General features: G+C 37.2%; 1 protein-coding gene and 2 pseudogenes across 1 annotated transcript in view; 1 reads left to right on the top strand and 2 right to left on the bottom strand.

The window, feature by feature from the left end:
* Positions 1-23,309, bottom strand: part of LOC110041163 (tetraspanin-7-like) — a 41,184-nt gene that overhangs the window by 2,041 nt on the left and 15,834 nt on the right. Inside the window, exons 4-7 of the mRNA XM_020746442.2 lie at positions 14,417-14,491; positions 4,387-4,479; positions 959-1,117; positions 511-594 (exon numbers count right to left, since the gene is read on the bottom strand). Of these exons, the coding sequence (XP_020602101.2) occupies positions 511-594; positions 959-1,117; positions 4,387-4,479; positions 14,417-14,491 (411 nt within the window). The remainder of the gene's footprint in view (positions 1-510; positions 595-958; positions 1,118-4,386; positions 4,480-14,416; positions 14,492-23,309) is intronic.
* On the top strand, positions 18,696-19,483 carry LOC149109261 (uncharacterized; annotated as a pseudogene).
* Positions 19,580-21,422, bottom strand: LOC149109260 (uncharacterized; annotated as a pseudogene).

Genomic DNA, 23,309 nt, shown 5'->3' with positions numbered 1-23,309 from the left:
GCATTGCAAGAACATCATGGCCTGTGAGACGCAATTCCAACGCTTTGATTTGCTCTGGTTGCAAAGCTTTCTATTATCAGAAAGCAAGATATCGAGTCTTGGATGTTGACAATGTGTTGTCAGTGCTCTTAGCATAAGCCACTCATGTTTTTGTGTTGTGAGAGCAATGCATAATTCAAACTCTGTGGCTTTAGGTGGTAGTCCTTCCTTTCGCGTGCATCTCGCCCCCAGGATTTCATGCAGCCAATTTTTTCTCACAGTTTTCTTTTGTGTCATGTACAACGGACAACGCAAGAGGGACTACTCATAATCTGGGGGGGGGGGGGGAATCTTGAAAAAAACCTTCTGTGGGGGAGGTATGGATATTCTCTGAAACTAGACATTATTATTACAATTGCATCTATAACAAAATCCTCAATTGTGATTGGTTCCCTGAGAACCTGTAAAAACCTATGGTACAAAAGCCTTTCATTTAAAATGATTATGGAGGTGAAAAATAAAACAAATTACCTGAAATACTGCAATGCCCAAAGCCACACCTCCAATGATTAATAATTTGTCTTCAAAGAAAGTGACGGCAGCATCATAACAGCCCTGATAGTCAACAATAAATAAGATAAATAATGCATCAAGGGCAAACTTAGCCTTTTGTTTACTAATGTTTTCTGTCTAAAGATGCCAATGACAAAAGTCTGCAGATTGTTTGGAAGGAAAGATGGGGGGCAATTTATGGTTTAATTCTGCACTATGTTTACTGGCCATTGCTGATCATCACAGTTACAGCTAAATATATGTTTCATTTTTTTTTTCATTTTTAATTTAAAGAATGCCAAAAACAAAACAAAATGCCAAGTATTCAAAACTGGTGAAGAATTTATCACGTACACCAACTTATGAAGGAATAAAATGAATAGCTCCTACATAAAAATTACATTCAGCAAACTCCAGTCAGTAATACCTTTGCATAGATTGTGTTAGGATGTTCTGTGACATTAATGTTACAGTTAGCTTCACTTTTAACACAGCAAGATTGTGGCACTGAATTATTCCCCAATTCATCTGTAGTCCATTCCTTGTAAAACCAGTCTGTATAGTTCTTACTTCCACAACATTCAAGCTGAAAAAACAACCAAACATTTATAATAGTAAACAAAGCATCTACCACTTGGAAATAACAAACCTCCAAAGCTTTTGCAGTACTTTTCAGTTCTTGTATTTGACTTGGGTGGGTTATGTATGTCCAATGCATGTGACATGGGATGTGAGTTTCCAATTGGGAGAAGTAATGTGTCTGAAAGGACTTAGGGCTTTGTTTTTTTTTGCATTGAAAAGGGCTAAGATTAGGGTTTAATAGGTCTGTAAGAGAGGTTTTCACATGAATGAAAAAAAGTTACTGGGTTTGGATTACTACACTACACGACTGACTTAAAAAAAACTTGCACCATTTTTTTTCATCCAATGAGAAGTAAAACCAAAACCAAAAACGACTGTGACTCATTCACACACATTCACCCGCACCTCACATCAGCTACACATATTTAATCAATTCAAAAAATTTTGATTGGTTCACTGGATTGTCTGTGACCTCTGCTACTGCCCAGAATGATTGTATTGGTTTTGAAAATTGCTCTATACACAAAAAGATATATTAGGGGTTCAAGCTACTGCATGGGTGACACATACTCTACCTAACAATCCAACAGGTACCCACAGGGTATGCAGGAAAATCTTTTCACAAGAACTTTGAGGTGTAATTCTATTTTGAATTTAAATAATCCCAGAAATATTCAATGTTTTAGGTTCACTTTTGGATACCTGGTGGTTTCATTTCAAACTGTCTTGCACAGAAATAAAATGCTGTCTATGAGAATATAATCCCATTTTTTAAAATTTTCCAGGGGAGAATACTTCTGGACCCCCCCTAAGAGCTTGCACTTTTGTGGTTCATTTAGCAATACTGTATCACAGCCCTCAACTATCACAAATCCTGACGAGTTTTACCAATTGTTCTGCTTTGAACAAATTTATTTTTCAAGTAATGGCAAAAACTGAGCCGATGAGCAGAGAATAAACAGCATCATTTGGCCTCCTAAAAAAAAGTTGAGCATATGTAATGAAGTTGTTCACCCGCTGTTAGCTGGCCAAGAAAGGTATCTGTTAAGCTTGACCTTTCCCCCTCATATTTGGGAAGTAAGCACTCTCCTTTTCCAGTAACAGGACTCTTGCAAAGTAAACAAAATTTGGCCACTCAATCTGAGGACCCTTGGTAACCAAGTCTTTTTTTTTATGACAAGTAACAAATAGCAAACTGAACCTAATGGTGAGAAGACTTGAGATTCAGACAGAAATGTTTTTCTCTCAACCAAAATAATCTCTCCAACTCATATTATTATGCTTGCAATGTCGAATGCTCATAGATAAACCAATGAAATACTTTGCTAAAACAGTATGGTAATTGCTGCCGAGTTATATCCTTCTGATTCATAAGTTGGCCCATGCAGCCTTTGATTTCAAGAATCTAAGGGCCCATTAACTGATCTTTTCGAGCCATTGCTAAGGAAAATTTATTCTCACATAATCTCATCATTTTGGATCATGTGTACTTAAGGCATCTGTCGATCGAGTATCGGTCGATACTATCGGCCGATATGTCGACTGACACTCAGCCGACATATATTGACCGACATCGACGGACACGCATGTTGGCTGACACTCGACCAATACTTCCCCGACACTCGGATGACACTTGGCCAATACTTCACTGACATTCGGCCAACACTATACGCTCATGTGGTCCACTCTTGTTGCTGACTTTATCTTCTCTACTCAAATATTAAATAATCTTCACCAGCCCTTTGAGAGGGTCTTTCAGCGGCCCTCGTCCATTTTTTACTTTTCATACTGACAACATTCTGCTATCTCAATGACTGTTTTTTTTTTCAGCTATGCTTGTTGAGACCTCAAGTTGCATTAGATATGTATTCGAAATGATGGCAGTTTCAGCTGCATCTTCGCTCTATCAACATATGAGCATAGACGATACAGAGTCTTCTTTTGCATCTCCTGTGGGTAAGGAGACGGCTGTTTTTTAGCAAAACAACAGTTAACAATACACTGATACCACCGACAATCGACCAATACACCACCGACAGTCGACCGATACATCACCGAACATGTCGGTTGAGGTGTCGGCCATGAGTCAACCCACATACCAACCGATGGTCTATTAACTTGAATAACATGTCGACCGACACTTGGCCGACTCTCAGTCGACATATCAACCGCATATCAGCCAATATGTCGACCGACTGTTGGTTGATATATCGGCTGATACTTGACCGACAGATGCCTGAAGTACACATGATCCATCATTTTTAGTTAGCTCAGAGTTATTTCATGTGTTTTAACTTTTTCAAGATCAGTAACACCAGTAATGATGTAATCAGACCATGCCCATGGTCATGTGACTAATATTGAAAAAATGCAAAGGCTCCTAGGCAAATTATTTAATCACGGTTTTTTTCATTGATTTAATATTTTAATTTAAATCCTCATTATGCTATGCATAGATTTTGTTTCATTTCTAAAAGGTCAGGTTTTGAGAGAATTTCAAAATATTGAAAAATTCGTACCTTTCTGAAATAAGCATGATTTTGAAAAAGTAACGCAGAGCTATATTTCCAACATTGGCTTTAATCCAAATTCGTCGAAAAAGGCTGGATTTAATGAAAAAAAAAAACGCATTTCCTTTAGCATCTAAAGAAACCGGAAGTGCGCCTGATATATATTGGAAGTTACCCTATCAGTGCGTTCGCAATTTACACTACCAGTGCACTTTGGTAAGATCAAACAAAGCCACATAGAGTTAGTTTTTCTCTTTCTATTGCTCTTGTTTTTCTGTCTTTCTCTTATTTTGTCTTTGCTTGTACTTTTTTAACTTTGCATTTTGTGAAATACAAAGAAAAACATCTAAAATGTAAGCAAATTTGCAAGGTTGCCGTAAGTAACTGGAAGTGAAATTTCACCTCCTTAGCAATGCATACGAGCGCGCTCATGAATCGGTTAATGGGCCCTTACAACGACATTCACAAACGAATATGGCCACAGATTTTGATAAACTTGCAATATGCAAGTCCAAAGGAATGAAGAAAACAATGGATGGACCAGGATGAGAAAATGTCACCGAGAGCTCTGCAGTTAACACAATGTCTTTATATCCAAAGCTTGCACTAAAAGTCAAAGAAGAGTTTGACCTTTCCAAAATGCAAATAATTAAAACCACTCAAAAAGTAATGATCAACAAATAAATGAATATCTTCTAAAAAGAATTAAATAAATATTACTGAAAGGTTGCCACACATTTAAAATACAATTTCACTAACTTACTGTTGACTGTAGTCCATCCCAAGCCTGTTTAAAACCATCCTGTCTGTAGTCATTCAGAGCATTATTCAGACCCTCACTAAACCCACTCTTAATCTAGAAAACATAAAGAAAAAGCACATTTAAATTACATGAACAATAAAAGAGCATTACTTGGATTTATCAGTAATTATAGTTTAGCATAAAACAAGCATATACCTACATGTGATGGTTTTCAGGAAAAAGTCATTCCCTGAGTCAAGTGTAAACATAATAAAGTACCTACAGTATGCAGTGATAGTTGAGCCCCTATAAAGCTGCCACCATCTGAGAAATGGCAAGCAGCTGCTTGGGGTTGACTGCTTTGTAGGGGCTGGACAATAAAAGTAGAAATTTGAGTTAGTTTATGTTTATAAGAAAAATACCAAGAATTGTTGATATTTGATGCCATCAGTAAAAAGGCCCATTGTAAAATATCAAAATATGGACGGTCAAATTCATAAATATACCAAAACATAAATTTTCCTTAACTTTCTTCTACGACTCAGACAAGTTAGCACTAACTGTAACATGGCATCGATACAGCAACCATTTTATTTATTCAATGCCTAGGCTATTGGTGCTATTTTCCTTCACAAATGACATGTGCAGTGTATTCATTTGGTGATTTTGGTCTGTTATTTGTAAAGGTATTTTAAGAAAAGTAACCATGCAAGGAACCCAAAAATCCTAAGTTTTTCTTCATTACTGAAAGAACCCAGTTAAATGGAGTGCTGCTGTGAAAAGTTTTCTTGGAAATGCCTTTTCCTCAAGCACCACTTGTTAGAATTTCAAAAATTTGGCAAGAAAATATTTTGAAAAAAAGGATGTAGTGAGAGTATTGCAAAGAAAAAATCAAACATAACAGAGGAAATTCTAGATATAAATTTTTTTCTATCTTTAATTAATGCATGACAAGTTACAAGACACTATTTACACTATAATACTTACAGAGTAATACTTATACTATTAACAATACAACACTAAAAATGACTTAAAGAAATATGAAACTATTTACAATGCAGACAATATTACAGTGTTTCAGCCAGTAAATTCTACTTGAGGGCCAAAGTGGTCCCTGAAAACCTTTTTTAGGGGCCAATTTTTTTAGGAAAGGAGCCAATAAATTGAAAGCTGCAGAAGGAAAAAATGCATCAGGGTACCAAGGAAAATAAAGCACCAAAGATACAGTGAGGATGAAATGTTAGTACATTGTTGAAGGTATGGGTCACAATTTCGAGTCCTGGGATGCCTTTAAAATACTATGTCTGTGGTAAGCCTGCAGCCTTATAATAGGAAAGGGTCAAAATGGCCCTTTTTTGTTTTTCTGGGGGCCATCTCTGATTTCAAAGTGGGATTCCCACAATGGCCTGCTCTGGCAGAAACACTGTATTACTGACAAATAGATACCTATAAATACAACTAAGAATAATATATATGGCTAAAACACAATGCGGGTGGCAAAGTTCACAGTGTCTACGTTATGGGCTGAAAAATCTGTGATAGACTTGTTCCATTTGACTTTTCTGACTTTTATTACAAAAGGTGTCTATAGGGGCAAATATTTTAAATACAAGAGAGCATCTATAATATAGATTGTCAAAAAAATATGGAAGGTCAAAGGGTCAAAAATAGGCTGAATTTTGGCATTATTGAGGGCCACTTGAAATTTTCAAATTTTGGCTACTTTATAGTAACTTGATTGTGCATTGTTTGAAAATAAGGGTAAATTATTTGGATACTCAGATACGTGTAAATGTGAAATCAAAAATTTATTTTGTGATATATACATTAATATATTTCACCTGTGACCCAATTGCTTAACCATACCACGGTTTCCTGAAAAAACTGGATCAAGGATCAGTTCAAAATAAATCAAATAAATTAAATAAATTAAGAGTGTGTCCATGAGAAAACCAGACAGAACTGCGGGCAGGAGGTGAGCTCAAATCACTGATGTTGCTCAAACTTGGCACAAATGTTAGGTTTGGTGAGTAAATGATTATGGCAAAAAATTAGGTCAAAATATTTTATTCCCGTCAAGTTAGGGGGACCCCGTCCAAAAATGGCCGTTTGTCGCTAATTTATGCATATTTAATTAGCTGTCTTTGATTTAGTATTTCTATGACAGGAAAGGCCATGTGAAAATGAAATCCACTGGATCATGTTCTACTATTATCAGTCTCAGAGCACAGATATTCATTTGAACTAGACAATTTGATTTCTCTCTGTTACTCCATCTTAAGTAAAGTGCATATTTTGTAGTGTTGTGAATAGCCTTTAACTGATGGCAAATATCTGCACTGGGCAACAGTAAATACACATTATTCTAACATGAATAGTGAAAGCAATCACTAAAGTTCTCAAAAAAGCCATAAAATGTTTGGGGACTTTAATCTTTTTTCTGTGCTGGCATACTGTTTACATAAGACTTTACAATTTTTGACCATTTCATGAACATCCACTAAAACCGGAAAGCCATTTTTCCCTCTTAACCTAACTCAAAATCAACAAGAAATATCTATCTAAGTACTTTCCTATCAATTTCCAGTATAAATTCAGCAAAAAGAAGCATTTGAGACATTTCTTTCATGTATTTTCAGAGCTACATTTTGTGGCATTCTCACGATATTGATAAAATGTGACAGAAGAAGATTCAATGAGTAAGTTCCCTCAACTTATGTTTTCAGGCGTAAAATAGACTGGAAAAGAGAAATAACTACTACATACATGTCACTTAGATGCGATTTTGTGCTCTCGTTGATTCTTGGATTACAAAATGTCCAGTTTTGTGTCATCTGTTCCGTTGCTTTGACCTGAGGTTTAAAGAGAACATCCATTGCCATCCCACTTTTGCCATCAGAGATATTTTGTCGAGAAAGCTACTCAAAAGGCCATTTTAAATCCAAGAAGAGCCATCACTGCTATAAGTGTTATAGCATACAGATTTCCTTCAAAGCTAACCACAAAACATTCTGCCATCTTTGACGATATTGAGAGTGAATACCTATAAAAATAGACTAAAATTGCCTATCAGTGGCACAAGTTGAAAAATTGATTTCGCTTGTATTTTGCCCTTAGATAGGTCCTAGTAAGACTAGACGCTGACCATAGTTAGTTTCTACTAATACAGCTTTCTTTGGTAGAAATATGCTAAAATGATTCTGCCCCAATTGAGCTCAAAATCTACTTCTGGTTTTGCTGAATTTTCTGAATATTTGATTGCTTTGCGCTCCATACAACAGTTACTTAAGAATCTTTCAATGGATTTTGTATTCAGCTCAGGTCTTCATGGTATGACTGAGTGAAAAATAAAATAAATCGAAGTTAGTTTTGAGCCCGAAACGAGATCAAACAGACCGGCAAAATTTTATAATGTGTTGAAAGCGAATTATTGGATTAAAACATCACCTTATTTTGCTATGGACTTTAACTTAAAATGCCTTGAAAACAGTCACTTTCTATGGGTTAACTATAAATCCACCTGTTTGAAAATCAAGAAATATTTCTCGGCAAATGGTTTTAAGAAGCCTGGCTTGGCCTGTGTTTTTCATCAATTTTGCCTAAAATCTGCTGTTGGAATGTAAACTATTGCGTGATGCAGGTATAGTCATTCGTTTCTGACAAACTGCTTAAATAAATCTTCAGAAACGTCATATGTGGAAAAAATAATGAAAAATGTTTTGTTTTTGTGTAAGTTCGTATAAATATATAAACATATAAATATAGATTTTCATTTGCCTTGCAACACCCACAACATCCCTGATAAAAAACGTGACTGCAGGCTGCTTGGGGTAATGATTGTATATGTTTCACATAGCTTGTTCATCTCCAGAGGATGTGTCACTTGATACTTTCACTGATTACCAATGGCCATTTTAGAGATAAATTTAACCAATCCTCTATCATTTATGGCAATTAGATCACTGAAAAATTAACTCACATGGAAATACGATAAATTACAAAAACTACTAACTGCGTGACGCCATCTCAGCTCTTCTACGACTTCTACCCTGTGCAGAAAATTTGTACATTCACAATATGCTCAACCTCAAGTAGAAAATAACAGCGAAAGGCCGGATTTCTAGAATTTAGCCGAAAAAGAGATTGCATTTGCGTTTCAATCATATTGGGACACATTTGTTAAAAAATCTACTTTTTCTACTGGTGTGTTTGTGTATTATTCTGATTGAAGGGTTTCGTGCAAAAAGGGCGTAATAACTATGTAGCATTTTGGGCTGATTTTTATTTTTTACAGGATCAAGCTAATTTTTGGCAGACAGACTTGTTTTGACATGAAAAACATTGTTGCGTAAAATAAAAATCGGCCCAAAATACTACATACGCCCTTTTTGCTCAAAACCCTTCAATTGTTACCTGTCTTTTAAATTTGCAAGTCATAATATTGATAGACAAATATACATTACATCTAAATTAAAGTACCAGTCTCTGGGTGCAACTCTGCCAGCCCTTAAAAAGACATCACAACATTTTTGCCTCCTAAGGTGATTCATTAGGAATAAAGGTTGTTGTTAAAGATTCATGGCTGCACTACTCATAGGTGTGTGACAAAAAAGGAAATTCATATCATGACAAGGACCGTGACAGTAATCAACAACCAAACAGATTAATGTGACTAAGCTTGAGCGACAAGTTGATCACATGAACATAGAATACTTTTACAATAAGGAATGATCTGTAATTCAGAGTAGAAAACCAACGTGTTCGGTAACGGTTGAGATTTTTGGTGAGTTTTGTGACGAATAAAAGATTTGAGACGAGACTAGTGTTGGGTGAACTGGTGATTTCCAACAGTTGTCAAACTATTTCTTTTTGAACGGTTTTCAACATTTGAAAAATGCAATAAAAGGATAGGTCACTGTGCTTAGCCTGTGTGTAGCTGTATCCACCCTCGAGGATGAAGGGGGATGGGTATGGCTACATGTAGGTTGCATTGTGCTTAGATAAGAGATTTGATGGGCCAACTCCATTTGCGTCTGTACTAGTTCTAATCACTTGCCTTATTTTATCAGTTCATGTTACATTTTGCGGTACCTGGAAGCAAAGTTAATAAAGCATACTTGGAACAATGCTGGTATATTTAATCCATGTGCCTGGAATGATCAGACGCTGGTCAACCGATACAGGTAAAAAGTATTAACATGAGTCAGAGACGCTCTCTGATCTGACGTGAACCTGTTCTTTTCATGATGAATTGGGAGAAAGTTTTGTTTATGACCCGTTTGGCCTTTGGGCATTTTCTCTCTGATGTTTTTGTGCCTTGATATCTCTCAAGGGACCCTACATCTTTTGGTTCACCCTTTCCAGCTAAGACCACTGGATGAACGATGTGATGGACAAATAGGCTTTGCATGGATATTTTGTGGAGTGGTAAGCATCGCAACACGCGCATGAATCAGTTCCTCTTCACTCTTCACATCTTGAACTTGTGTGTTATGTTTTAAGTACTTGCTATCTCTGTTGACTGCCTTCGGTCTTCGCGATCAAAGGAGCACTGTCTACCAACTAGTGTCTTTTCCTTAGGGGCTATCTGGATCAGGATTAGTGATCCAATATCACTCAGATCATGATTCATCAAAGAAACCATTGAATACACCCTGGTCACCGATTTATCAGCTCCTCATTTGATGCACCATGATCCAAGTGATTTGGATCACTGATAGTGATCAATATAACCCCAAAGGAACGCAGCCTTAAACAAACAGCAAACATCCATTTTGTTTTGTTCTCGGAAATTGGTCACGGAAGAGCAACTGTCTGCTTTCAAAATATATAATTTAATTAATCAATAATTTAGCCAAAATTAACTGGTCGTCAAAAAGATGGATTTAAGACAGTACGGTATCTGCATAACTTGGGGAAAAATTTATGAGAAACACAGGCCAAGGCAGCCTACCTAAAACCATTTGCCAGAGATAATTTTTGATTTTCAAACAGGTGGGTGTATAGTTAACCCATAGAAAGTGTTTTTATGGCATCTAAAGTTATAGCCCATAGAAAAATAGGGCGATATTTTAGTGCTATAATTCGCTTGCAACTTCATTGTCAAATTTTGCGTGTCTGTTCGAACTCGTTTCAGGCTCAAAACTAACTTTGATTTATTATATTTTTTGTTCAGTCATACCATGAAGACCTGATTTGAATATAAAAATCAATGAAAGATTCTCAAGTAGCTGTTGTGTGGTGTGCGATGCAATGAAATATTCAGAAAATTCAGCATAACCGGAAGTAGATTTTGAGCCCAATTGGGGCAAAATCGTTTTTCACAAATTTCTTCCCAAAAAAACCTGCATTAGCAGAAACTAACTATGGTCCCATAGCCCTTGCGGACTACGGGTCTAGTTGATAATTAGATACACAAACAAATGAGCCTTTTGGCCAGCTTGTAGTAAAAAATTTTGGGGGGAACACTAATTACCCTTGATCGTGATTTAGCCAATTTGTTTGGTATTGGGTGTAAATTACAAACCATAACACAGATAAAATGGCTTTATCTCCAACGACATACTTCATTGTGATTTGATTGACAAAGAAAAGAATTTGTTCAGCGGTAAAAGATCAGATATCTTAGCTCTGTTTGATATTGGTGGAAAGTCATATGCAAAGGTAACCTACAATTCTCCTCCGCAACAAGTTTTGCCTGACTGCGCCACAGACAGCTTTGTAAATAGCATCACATTTAGTGTCAAAGATGATAATGGTGACCTCTTTGATTTCAATGGCTTGCCGTTTGAATTTAAATCAGAAATAAATTAAATGCTTTTTATACAATGTCGTCTGCGAATGTTTTGCCACCGTCCGCTCCTCCTGAAGCTTCGCCCCTCTACCCCCAACTGCAGCCCAACTTTTGGTTGCAGAAAATCAATGAGATTTCAACCACTTTGAACAACGAGGTAGCCCACTATCGAGTTGTTGTCAAAAAGTATAAACAGGCAAAAAAGTTCGTTAACTGGAGCATTGCTGGCTCTAGTGTTCTTTCAGCAGTGTTTTCTAGCGCAAGTTTAGGCTCGGCTCTGTCTGTAGTTGGTCTGCCTGCTACAACTCCATCAGGCGGCGTTGGCAGATGTTTCGCTCTTGCTTTGTCAGGGCTGATACTTGCTTGTAAAAAGATCGATTCAAAGATTAAGAAGCATCCAGAGATTGTTACTCTTGCCATAGCAAAACATGAGATAGTTGAGCAACTTCTTTCCAAAACACTGGCAGATAACCAGGTCTCTGACGCGGAGTTTCAGCTTATTATGACTGAATTTTCTCAGTATTATGTGCTGAAAGAAGCTGTGAGGGCTAAACTCACACTGCAGTCGTCTTGCCTTGATGTTGAAAAGATTAAGAAAAATCTTCACAGCAAGATAGAAACTGAATTTCGAAAAAAAATACTCGCCATCGGCTCGAATTAACATTTGAAAACACACGGTTTCATTTGCATATTGTAAAAACATGACTGTCAGTTTTCACTTGATTGCGTTTCTTGTGAATGAATATTTCACGACAGAGTGGCAGATAAGCATGTGATATTACTCGTGAAATCGTCGCTGCCCTGCTTGAGGCTAATTAAGACAGTCTTTTGTCTTTGCAGGGAAACCCCCTCGTTTCAATACATCAGTTTCTCACGTTTCAAACACGTAGTAATTCAATGTTGGTTGCTACAGAAAAACGAATATCACGCGCCTATTATTTGTTTGCGTCACATAACAATAGGTGTGCACGTGTAAAACAATACGTCGCATACCTGTGCGCCTTAACAACCTGCATTCCTTTGCGCCCTAAAAAGTAAAATCAAAAAATAAAATTTTTAACTCAAGCACTGATTTTCTTAGGGTGCTCAGAAATGCAATAACCCTTCTTGAATGTTCTATATATGCAGTGGTGTGTGACCAAAACAAACAATCACCAAATTTGCATAGCCAATGCCTCTGTTTACATTTCTTTTGAGAAGAGAATGTTGGCAAGCTCGCGCGGATTCATTTGCTTCATGGCTTCAACTAAATCTGCTGGAAAATTTTTTTTTTAGCCTGGTGGCCTCTAGGACAGTCCAAAATCATAATAGATGTTGCCCTTCTCTGATTGTTTCATTCGTTTGTTAAAGATATATTCTGTTCCGGTTCTGCATCTCATCGCGTACACTAGCGATACTGGTGCCCACACGAACTCTATCATTCCGTTTTTATTTTCTAGTTTCAGCACGACTGATGGCCCGTGCCTATTGATCCTGCGATCTTGGACTTCAAGCACCATGTACACTCTACACTGGTATACACTGCCTTGTGTTTTTTCAATTAGAAACCTCGCCTCCCCCATGCGGGCTGTTTTCATTTTTTTGCGTCCTTGGCGGCCAGATAGGTGATTTGTACATATTTAGCCAAAAACCTGCCCCTGTCGAATATTCTATATGTCCTCTGAAGGTGGGGGGTATATTACCAAAACAAAACTTTTTTTAATTTGCATAGTTACATTTCTTTTGAGAGGGGAATATTGGCAAGCTCTTGCGGTTCCATTTGTTTCATGGCATCAACAAAAACCTCTGGTAATAATACTGAATTTATTTTTTTTATTATAGTTTGATCTATCAAAATGCCGACACCACTGCACTTTTCCTCTTTCTTTATCCGTGAGATTTGTTTTGCTTCTTTTGGCTTTGATCAATCAGGCATTTTCTGCCTTGTCCCATGTTTGTGTATACCAAGGTAACATTTTTCTTCAATAGAAAAATAATTCTGTTACCATTTGGGTGGCGGTGCGTATCCCTGCCTGAGTTTGCGTCTCATACACATATATAAGGTGGAGTCTGTTGCTTTTTGTCAGCGGGGTTTTTCTCACTTTGCCGGGTTTATGTGCCACTTATTGTCAGCCGGCCAAGCATGTGAGACAGCTGATGATAAGTGGCACATAAACCTGGTAAAGTGAGAAAAACCCCACTGACAAAAAGTAACAGAACCCCCCTTATACATGTGTGTTGTGTTAATTTATTCACATCTTCGGTGAACTTTGATAGTGTCTTCTGTTGAGTGTCCGCTCGCTCAGTTAAGGTCGCCATGGACTTATGAGTGAACTCTAGGCTTTCTCTCAAATCAGAATTTTCTTTCTCCATTAGGTGCTATTTTTCCTTGAGCTCTTTGATTTCCTTTATTCCAGCTATTTAAGCAAGGCCCAGTTTACTGTTTATTTCTGCAAGCGTCACTGCCATGTTGTTGGGCAGGTTCGATTCTTCTGACTTTGAAGGTTTATCATCTGTCTAACAGCCTCTTGTCATTCGTCTTCTTTTGCGAGTATCCTGACTTGTTTCCGCGTCGTTTCCCTCTTTATCTGGCATTGTGTCTAAACGTATAGAGCCACCTTTCTACGCCATTTTTTTCAATTTTCTTTTTATTTGCAATAACACAAGGGAATACAATGCTTACAATACAATTACGAACAGTACACTATTTAGACTACTTAGGACACTAGCTCTATTTACTTGCTCTAATTATTTACACTATTTAAATTACAATATCTACACGACTTACAGTACACCACTAACAAATACAGTGATGACAAGGGGCAAAGAAAAAAAGAAGAAAAATAGATAATTGTCATTACAGCTTGAGGTTGCACTATAGAAACATCAAAAACAGACCAAAGGGATGTGATACATTATAGGTAAAATGAGTTATGCACCTGACAGGAGATTAGAAATAGACTAATGGCTAGGAGATAAATACAGATAGGTATAGAAAATATAATCTAAAATACTATTTCAATCCTCATATATCCTGTAAGAGGTTTCCATTTCTTTCTCTCTATGCCATTTGATGTAGTGGTCACAGAGCTCAAAAATAATGTCTGTACACCTTGACAGCTCTTCCCAATCCCCCTTTTTGTTTGGGCATGCACACAAATCAAAATTTTGACAGTTACCTACCACCAAATTTAGCAAAACATTTGTATCCCACAGCAGAAACATTTTTCTCAACCTGAACAAGTCTGAACAAGCTTACATACATACAAGCATAGATACCTTGTGTCTGAAAACATAACCAGTGATGGAACCCCCAAGCTCAACCAGGAAGAGAAAGCCAAGAATCACTGCAAACTGAGAGATAAATTGGAATGTATCGTCAGGAAACATGTACCTGATTAATTTTGTTTACTATAATATTATTATTAAAGATTTTCTTGTTTGGACAGAAGCTTATTTATTTATTTATTCAACTTTATTTATACACGGGTAAAACATCAGCACTTAAAGTAAATACTAAAATTGTATTAATTACATTGTTAAGATACTAATCTACTACTAATTAAATCTAATAACAACAAAAATAAAAAACAGTAACGAAGTGCCTGCTTTCCATGAATGCCATGTGATTAATTAACTTATTTATTATGAAAAAGGAAACATCTGCAGCCGGATTTAAACCTAGCAAGAGTTTGTGCTTGCTGCAGATTGGTAGGTAAGCTGTTCCACAGCACCACACCACTATAGATAAACTGTTTTTTAGAAAATTGCTACGGGGGAGTGGAACAGCTAGTTTGCCCTCACAATTACTGAGAGAATAAGTAGATATTGCACTCCGATCAGTAAACATTGATTTCAGATAATCAGGGGCGAGACCATTAAGAGATTTATAGACCATAGTGGCTGTTTTTAATTCTTGTTGAAGATTAAGTTTTTGCCAGCCAAGTCTAACAAAGAGATCATCCACATTGGCATCATATGAAGAAGAGGTCAAAATACACGCAGCCCAATTCTGTAGTTTTTGTAGTTTTTGTAGTTTAATGGAAAGAGATTTATTATAACTACCCCATACGACGCTACAGTAATCGAAATGAGGTTGAACTAAAGCATTATAGATGCATAGGAACATTTCAAAAGGAACAAAAGACCTACTTCTCTTCAAGATGCCAATGCAGGAGGCAATTTTTTTGGAAATATGTAAATAAAATGCTTGCTCTTTGGGAGGTCAGAGAATGTGTACAGTCATTGTTTACCACTTTTGAAATAACTTAAACCGTTGCTTGCATTTTTTAAATAAGAAATTTATTTAATTTCACAAATCCTAAAAAAAAACACACATACAAAATAAAATCAAAGGCACTATGGGCTGCCTCTTGTCCCTCGTTTAGAGTTGCCTCCGACATGCAGCTGTATTTGCCTATTAAGAAAATGATCCTACACAAGAGAACTCATAAGATTGTTTTATGCACGAGTGCCGGTATGTTGCCAAAAGCATTTGGTTATTGAACTATAGAGAATGAAATTTTACATTGTTCCAGAGTTCATAGTTTCTTTTAAAAATCGTTAATTGAAAATAAACTTCCTCCAGCAACTCTCAGCCTAGTGTATGTTCATAGTACTGTAAGTTCTTAAAATTCTGGTTAATCTCAGCCTTAAACAACAATTTTTTAGACAAGTTTCTTTCAAAGAACAGTGACTTGTTTTGATATATTTTTCCATCTCATTGATGACTCATCAGAGTGACCTTCACTTCAGGTATGAACTGGAAATTTAAAATGTTTCTTTGCTAGGTGAAGTGGCCTCATGGTGAGTGCACTCCTTTCCAAATTGAGCAGTGGGGTTTAAGCCCTGGCCGCGGACATCGTGTTGTGTTCTTGGGCAAGACACTTAATTCTCACAGTGCTCAGGTGTATAAATAGGTACCGACGAATTTAATGCTGGGGGTAGCCCTGTGATGAAATAGCATCCTTTCTGGGGGGACAAGATATACTCCTAGTCGCTTCATGTTACAGAAACTGAAAGTAAGTGCCGGCCTGCTCAAATGGGCCCCTTGGCTCATATGAATACTTTACCTTTTCTTTGCTAGGTGAGAAAATTACTTTTTCAACATCAGCAAGTATCAGCAAGACAACAACCATATTAACCAAAAGACATATCTGCAGACTTTTCTATGAATACATGTACTCTATCAGTAGTCAACCAATATAAATTGACCAAATGCATGTCTGTATGTCTGTCTAGATACAGTAACTGGCCTGATCTGACCCGTACTGACAATAAATTACATTTTTTTTGTATCATTATAATACCTATTCGTTAATTCTCGGAAAGTGGGCATTACAGATGCATGTAACTAAGTTAGTTTTTAATCGGCTCATTGAGATCTCTAAGATGTCTTTCTTTTTTGAGGGGGGGAGTGTCCTGCTAACCCAGCCACACTAAATATTGTACAATATCTTAGCTACTAAAAGAAAGATAACTTATATAGCCTGACAGTTCACTGGCAGGCAGATTTCTTATAGGTCAAAATTAAAAATGCCAAGTCCACACATCCAGCCATGAGATCGAGGGAGGGGAACAGCCTTCTTTTTCAAACGGTGGCTAGTATTCAAGCCTAATATTTAAGAAAAAGAAAAAATGTACTGGGTTTCTATTGAGTTATAGAACCACAAATGGAAGTTTGGGAGAACGAGAAATGCTGTGGGAACACGACACTTGATACACATTTGCAAAGAAAATTACTATAACTTAAGCAAAAGATATGTTAGCTTGGGGGATAAATGAACCTTGCGGTTTTCGAGTTATTCCCCCTACAGTGAGGTATTGAACAGATCTTAGTATTATATAAACACTAGTGAAATACCAGGACTTCTCCTTTTACTAAAAAATCATATCTTCATCGTGTGCAGTGAAGATACTATTTTTATCGTTCACGTGTGAAGATATTGGTGTCGCCATGCTTACTAACATGATAATTGCTTAAACTGAACTTAGATGTGTTGCTGTGTGATCAATACATCATCAAATCTTCCTCGGATATCTTCGGTTATCTTCGGAAATCTTTGGTAATCTTCAGAAATTTTCGGAAAATGTTCGGAAACATTTGTCTGGCCTTCAGATAACTTTTGGAGAATCTTCGGAAATCTTCGGAAAATGTTCAGAAATCTTCAGAAAATTGTAAAAAAACCTCGCCATTAGCATATTTATATAATAAACAGAATATTACATGCCCGCTTGTGGATACGAGTTTTATCTTCTCATGTTCAACGCGATATCTCACTCATTTGCTATGCTCACTCGTGAGATATCGAGTTGAACACTCCACGCGCGGGCATGTAATATCCTCTACATACATAAAATTAACAATTAATTTTTGTGATTTATACCTGTTTGCTTATTCTCAGAAAATGCACATTAAAGGCTAGATTTTTATTGGCTCATTTTTGACTCTAGATTTGTCTAAAGAGTTTCAAAGGGTTTCCAAAGCATTTCCAAAGGGTTTCAAACTACTGAAACCAGGTTTCTAATGGTTTCCAAGGGGTTTCTAAAGAGTTTCCATAAGGTTTCTAAAGAGTTTCAAAGGGTCTCCAAAGCGTTTCCAAAGGGTTTCAAACTATTGAAACTGGGTTTCTAAAAGGTTTCCAAGGGGTTTCTAATGAGTTTCCAATGTGTTTCCAAAGGGTTTGAAACTCCTTGGAACCCCTTGAAACCAGGTTTCTAAAGGGTTTCCAAAGGGCTTTTAAAAGTGTTAGCAACGGGTTTCCTATCCTATGAAAGCTTTGAAACCCCTTGACAAAACGTTACATGTAATGTAGTGTGATAGAGCGTCTCGATAGAGCGTCTTTCTTTCAGCTAAGTTTATTAATAATTTTTGTTGTTAATTGTTTCCCCAGTTAGCATGGGCTTAAAAACTTTTCTGTTTTAAAAAACGTACTGAGGTCTACACAGTGAACTGTTCACTCATGCAAAAACCTTTCATGAGTATTCATGGCCGTTGACCGCAACCGCATCACGTCACAATTAATTTATGACAACAAGATATTTTGTACCACGCTGGTTTGATGTTCGCTGAAATGCTCCTCCCTTAAATTGACAAAACTGCTTGTTAGATGTTTAGGCTAAACTTCAGAATGCTCCTTGAAAATCATTTTGCGTTAACTTACCGTTCAAACGACTTGCGTTTAATACCGTTTGTGACATTTTCGAATCTGTTATAATAACCTTAGCGTCCGTTTAAACGGCAAGTAAAAATTGAACGGAAGTTACGCCTGGGTCACACTGGTGTAAAAAGTTGTTTTTTTTACAAAAAAAATCTGTTAACAGGTAGGTTTTTCCTGTGCGACTGATTTGTCAGACATTGTCAAAAATGAGCGGAATGTACCAAATGTTCAAAGATGCCAGCACTTAAAATTGCCAAGCTCTGGAACTCGCCAAAATGTCACAAAAAAATCAAAAAAGCTATTAAACTGTCACTCGTGACGCAAATAGTCAATGAAAAACACGGTAAAATCAAGTTTACTTGCGATTTTGCCCCAATCTTGTTGAGAAGCCTACGAAGATGGATCCCTCTTGGCCATATGTGAGTTCCAGTGCTCTTTATATGCCATTAAGAGCGATGACTCCAGATACAAGAAATTATTTTGGTCAGCAAGAAGTCAACTTGAGTCAACCAACATCCAGTCCTTATCAATTCAGTCATAGCTCAAGTGGCGACATCTCACCAGCTTCACTTGGAGAAAAAACTTTTGAGAGCCCATCCCCAAGTCAGTCCAACCAGTCCAAGAAATACGACAAGTGGGCCAACAAATAGCAGAAGTACTTGGTGCAATTATGGGCTGAGAAGCAGGATATGCTTAACAGCAAGGATGCAAGAAATGCTTGGCGTGCAATTGCTGAGGCGATTAACAACAAGTTCGCAAAAAAACAAAGTACCTAGTTGACGCCTACAAAGAAAAGAAAGAATGGAATAGAAATCAAACTGGCAGCAACTTGCGAAAATCTGTTTTCTACGATGAAATTGATGTTGTTTTGGGTTGTCGTGACATCATGACCCTTAGGCATGTTCAAGAAGCGGGCAATTCTCCGTCGACAACAACATGTTCAGCGGATAGCGGAAGCCCCATGAATGTATCTGCTGAGTCCAGTATCGAGAAAGAGCCAATGGAATCCGCTTTGCCTCTAAAATCCTGCCTGGAAAGAAAGAAAGGTCCCAGCAAAAGGAAGAGAAAACCAGAAGATGCCGACAGAGAAATGGAAGAGCACTTCAAACATGCCTACGACGAGATCAAATCCCAAGGAGAACGTGTTGCGTCTTCCATGGAAAAGAGATGCAAATGCAGCAGATGAAAATGATAAACCAATTTATGGGGAATTCTCCCCGTGCATTTAAGGACAAAAATAGTTAAATGTCAAACACTCTCTTTCATCTATCTATGATATGCGATTTATGATATTTATAAAATGCATGTGCAGGGTTCTGTTACTGTTTTTGTTCCTGTGTAGTACAAGATGAGAGTTTGCTAAAGACAAACTGAAATGTTCAATTCTTTCTTAAATTTTAGAGCTATTATACTATTAAAATGTGTTCACTTTGACACTGAACATGGTTAGTCCCCTCTACTAACTATGTACTGAAGAAAATTATTTGATTTGTGTTCAAATAAAACAAAGTAAATCTCGGGTTACTCGCAATAGACTGGTTCCTTCCGGAAGGTCACAACAAAAACGGAGACCAATGAAGCTTGTCACTGTTCAGTAAAACATTTACAAAGAAGATATATATTCTTTTAAAACCTCTCTTATGTTATCTCCATCTTGCAAATTACATTTGTATCATCATTCTCGCCATCATCGTCATCATTTTTGTCACTGTCATCCCGGTGGTCGCTGTTCCTGATGCAGAAATTATGAAGTACCGTGCAGGCAATTGCAGTCTTGACTGCAAAGTTCATATTGCTGTCGAACTGCTTTGCTAAAATCCTCCATCGGCTCTTTAAAATACCAAAGGCGCATTCAATAGAAACTCTGGCAGTGGTCAGCTCTGGGTAGAAGGAAATCTCGTCTGGATCCCTAGTTGTTTTGGGAAAAGGTTTTTGTAGCCATGGTCCAAGGGGATAAGTGCTATCCCTGATGAGATACAGCCGAATTTCATGATGACCAATCTGTAGAGTAGGACTTTTTAGGACTTTGTTACCTTCTGCACATCTGTACAATGTACTGTTTCTCAGAACTCGGGCATTGTGAAGACTTCCAGGATATCCCGCGGCGAAATCTAGAAACAGTTTGTGGCTGTCCACTACCCCTTGAACTATAAAATCATACTGATGATACCTGCTAAAATAATCGACAGCCCTTTCATCAGGGCCTTTTATCTGAATATGGATGCCATCAATCACCCTGGCAGCAACATTAGGAAGATTTGAAAGTTCAGAAAATGTTTCAATGCATGTCCTAGTCTCTGCTTGGAAATTTTATGTACTCGTTTCTCAGTTCAAATAGTGCCCCAGTAACATCTTGAAGTGCCTCCATTGTGGTACTTTTCCCTACACCAAAGTTAGCGCCAATAGTCAGGTACAAGTTTCCATGAGCAAGACAGTAAAGACCAAGAGCGAGCACTTTTTCTGGAGGAATGCAATCACACAATGAGGTGTTTTGCCGCAGAAGAAAAGGGTGCAGCACATTGAGAAGTGTATTAAAGGTATTCCTATTCATTCGTAGCTGGCTTTTGAAGTAGTTGGGAAGAATTGCAAGATTCCTGAAGTGTATCTCGAACCACGATCCACTTGGTCTTGGCAAACGCCAGTGGTACGGATTGTATTGTCTTCGCTGTCTATGCTATCTGATCTGACACTCATATTCCAACAACGCTAGCTGGATATTTAAGTTATGAAGTCTGTAAATACAGTGCAGATTGTATAGATTTGCCATTCTAGCCTGCATGCAAGTTAAAAGCAATAAAACTCCAACAAAAGTGAAAGCCGCATCTCGTGGTTCCATGATCATGCACTAAATGTTTAATATAGTGTGATATCGTGTCACACTCTTAGCGGGAGTAGGAAAGTTTCCTTTTGTTGACACTTTGACGCGTGTATGACAGGAATGCAAATTGCGTGCGACACTAAAACATAACAAAATTCTTTTACTGGAAACAGATATTTGTCTGAAATTTAGTCACAACAAAAACAATTTTATCCACTAGTGCGACCCGAACCATGACACTACAGAAGACAGTAAAAGAGTTGATGGGATGGATGTCGAAAGAAAAAACTTTCACTGGCAGAAAAACTAGCTAAGAGTGCAAAGCACATCACAGAACCCTTGATTAAACTTCCTATTTATAAGCAGAGAGTATTTCACCTTTTGAATCACTGATTTATCCCAAATATAACCAGAGATATAGTTTTTACCTTATTAACGGTGACAGTATTGTGTTACCACTCACGTGCCAAAAACATACACACGCTTGAACACTGAAAGAGCTGAAAACCATGAAAACCAAATGGTCACATCAGCTTCTCATGTTTTGCCAGCGGAATATATTTCATGCAAAGAAGTTGAGCTGGTAACTGATTATGGAATATGCTCAGGTACATTAATTCTTAGATGTCAAAAATAATGCAGACAAAATGCGACAAACTAATACACAACGAGCAAATGATCACTGTAACTTGAATTTGGGTCGGTCTTGTCGACCTACAGGTATAACAGTTGTCAAACTGAAAGTTCAATACTTGTACAAAATTCTTTGTTCGCTGTTATTAGCTGTTTATTAATTGTTGCGTGTCAGTCATCCCTGTACTAGATACGCTCTGTGGCCATTCAAACAAAAACACTTCTTTGTAGCTAGTAATGAAAAATAAATTTCTCTGGTTCTAATTGGGATAAATCAGTGATTCAAACGGTGCTCTCTGGTTATAAATAGGAAGTTTAATCAAGGGTTCTATGACGCGCTTTGCACTCTTAGCTAGTCTTTCTGCCAGCGAAAGTTTTCTCTTTCGGCGTCCATCCCCTCAACTCTTTTACTGTCTTCTGTAGCATCACGGCTAGTAATGAAAAATAAATTTCTCCAGTTCTATTTTGGATAAATCAATGATTCAAACCGTGAAATGCTCTCTGATTATAAGTAGGAAGTTTGTCTGCATTTATTTTTGACATCTAAAAATTAACACACCTGAGCATATCCCATAATCAGTTACCAGCTTAACTTCTTTGCATGAAATATATTCTGATGGCAAAACACGAGAAGCCGATGCAACCATTTGGTTTTCGTGGTTTTCAGCTCTTTCAATGTTTAAGTGTGTGTATGTTTTTGGCACGTGAGTGGTGACACGATATTGTCATGGTTAAAAAGGCAAAAACTATTTCTCCTGTTCTATTTGGGATAAATCAATGATTCAATCGCTGAAATGCTCTCTGCTTATAAATAGGAAGTTTAATCAAGGGTTCTATGACACACTTTGCACTCTTAGCTAGTTTTTCTGCCAGCGAAAGTTTTGTTCTTTTGGCATCCATCCCATCAACTCTTTTACTGTCTTCTGTAGCATCACAGCTAGTAATGAAAAATAAATTTCTCCGGTTCTACTTGGGATAAATCAATGATTCAAACGGTGAAATGCTCTATGCTAATAAATAGAAAGTTAAACCAAGGGTTCTACAACACAGTTTGCACTCTTAGCTAGTTTTCATGCTGGAGAAAAAAGCATATTTGCACGAGACAATAATACCACTGAAAAAAAATTTGTCTTGATCACGCTGCGATCCGACGAGGCCAGAAACACGGAACGAGGTAAAGATTATTGAAGTTTAGCCCTTCTCCGGCTGCTGAGTGTCTAGACATAATGTAAAGTAAATTGATATCAATTCTATGTGGGATAACAAAGAACTTTTGAACTTTTTGTGTCTTAATAGTTTGATAGCGGGATCGAAAGCCAACATGTTTCATATTTGCTCGCAAGAAAGCAAAAGTTTTGTAATGAGAAAACAGTTGAAGTGGAAAGCATAATTTTAAATTCTTCAGAAAGCTTGAGAATTATTTAGACAAAACGTACCCAGAATTATGCAGTAGCAAACAGAATATTCAAAAGAAAAGATTGCATCTCACGCAAATATGCAAATGACGCATGTCATTGATCTTGCGTGTAAACCACCTTTTCACATTTACATTCGGAAACGT

The sequence above is a fragment of the Orbicella faveolata genome, unplaced genomic scaffold (assembly GCF_042242905.1).
Source record: "Orbicella faveolata isolate gen_17 unplaced genomic scaffold, um_ofav_v1 contig_25, whole genome shotgun sequence".
Taxonomy (NCBI): domain Eukaryota; kingdom Metazoa; phylum Cnidaria; class Anthozoa; order Scleractinia; family Merulinidae; genus Orbicella; species Orbicella faveolata.
This window is presented reverse-complemented; position numbering and strand designations above follow the sequence as displayed.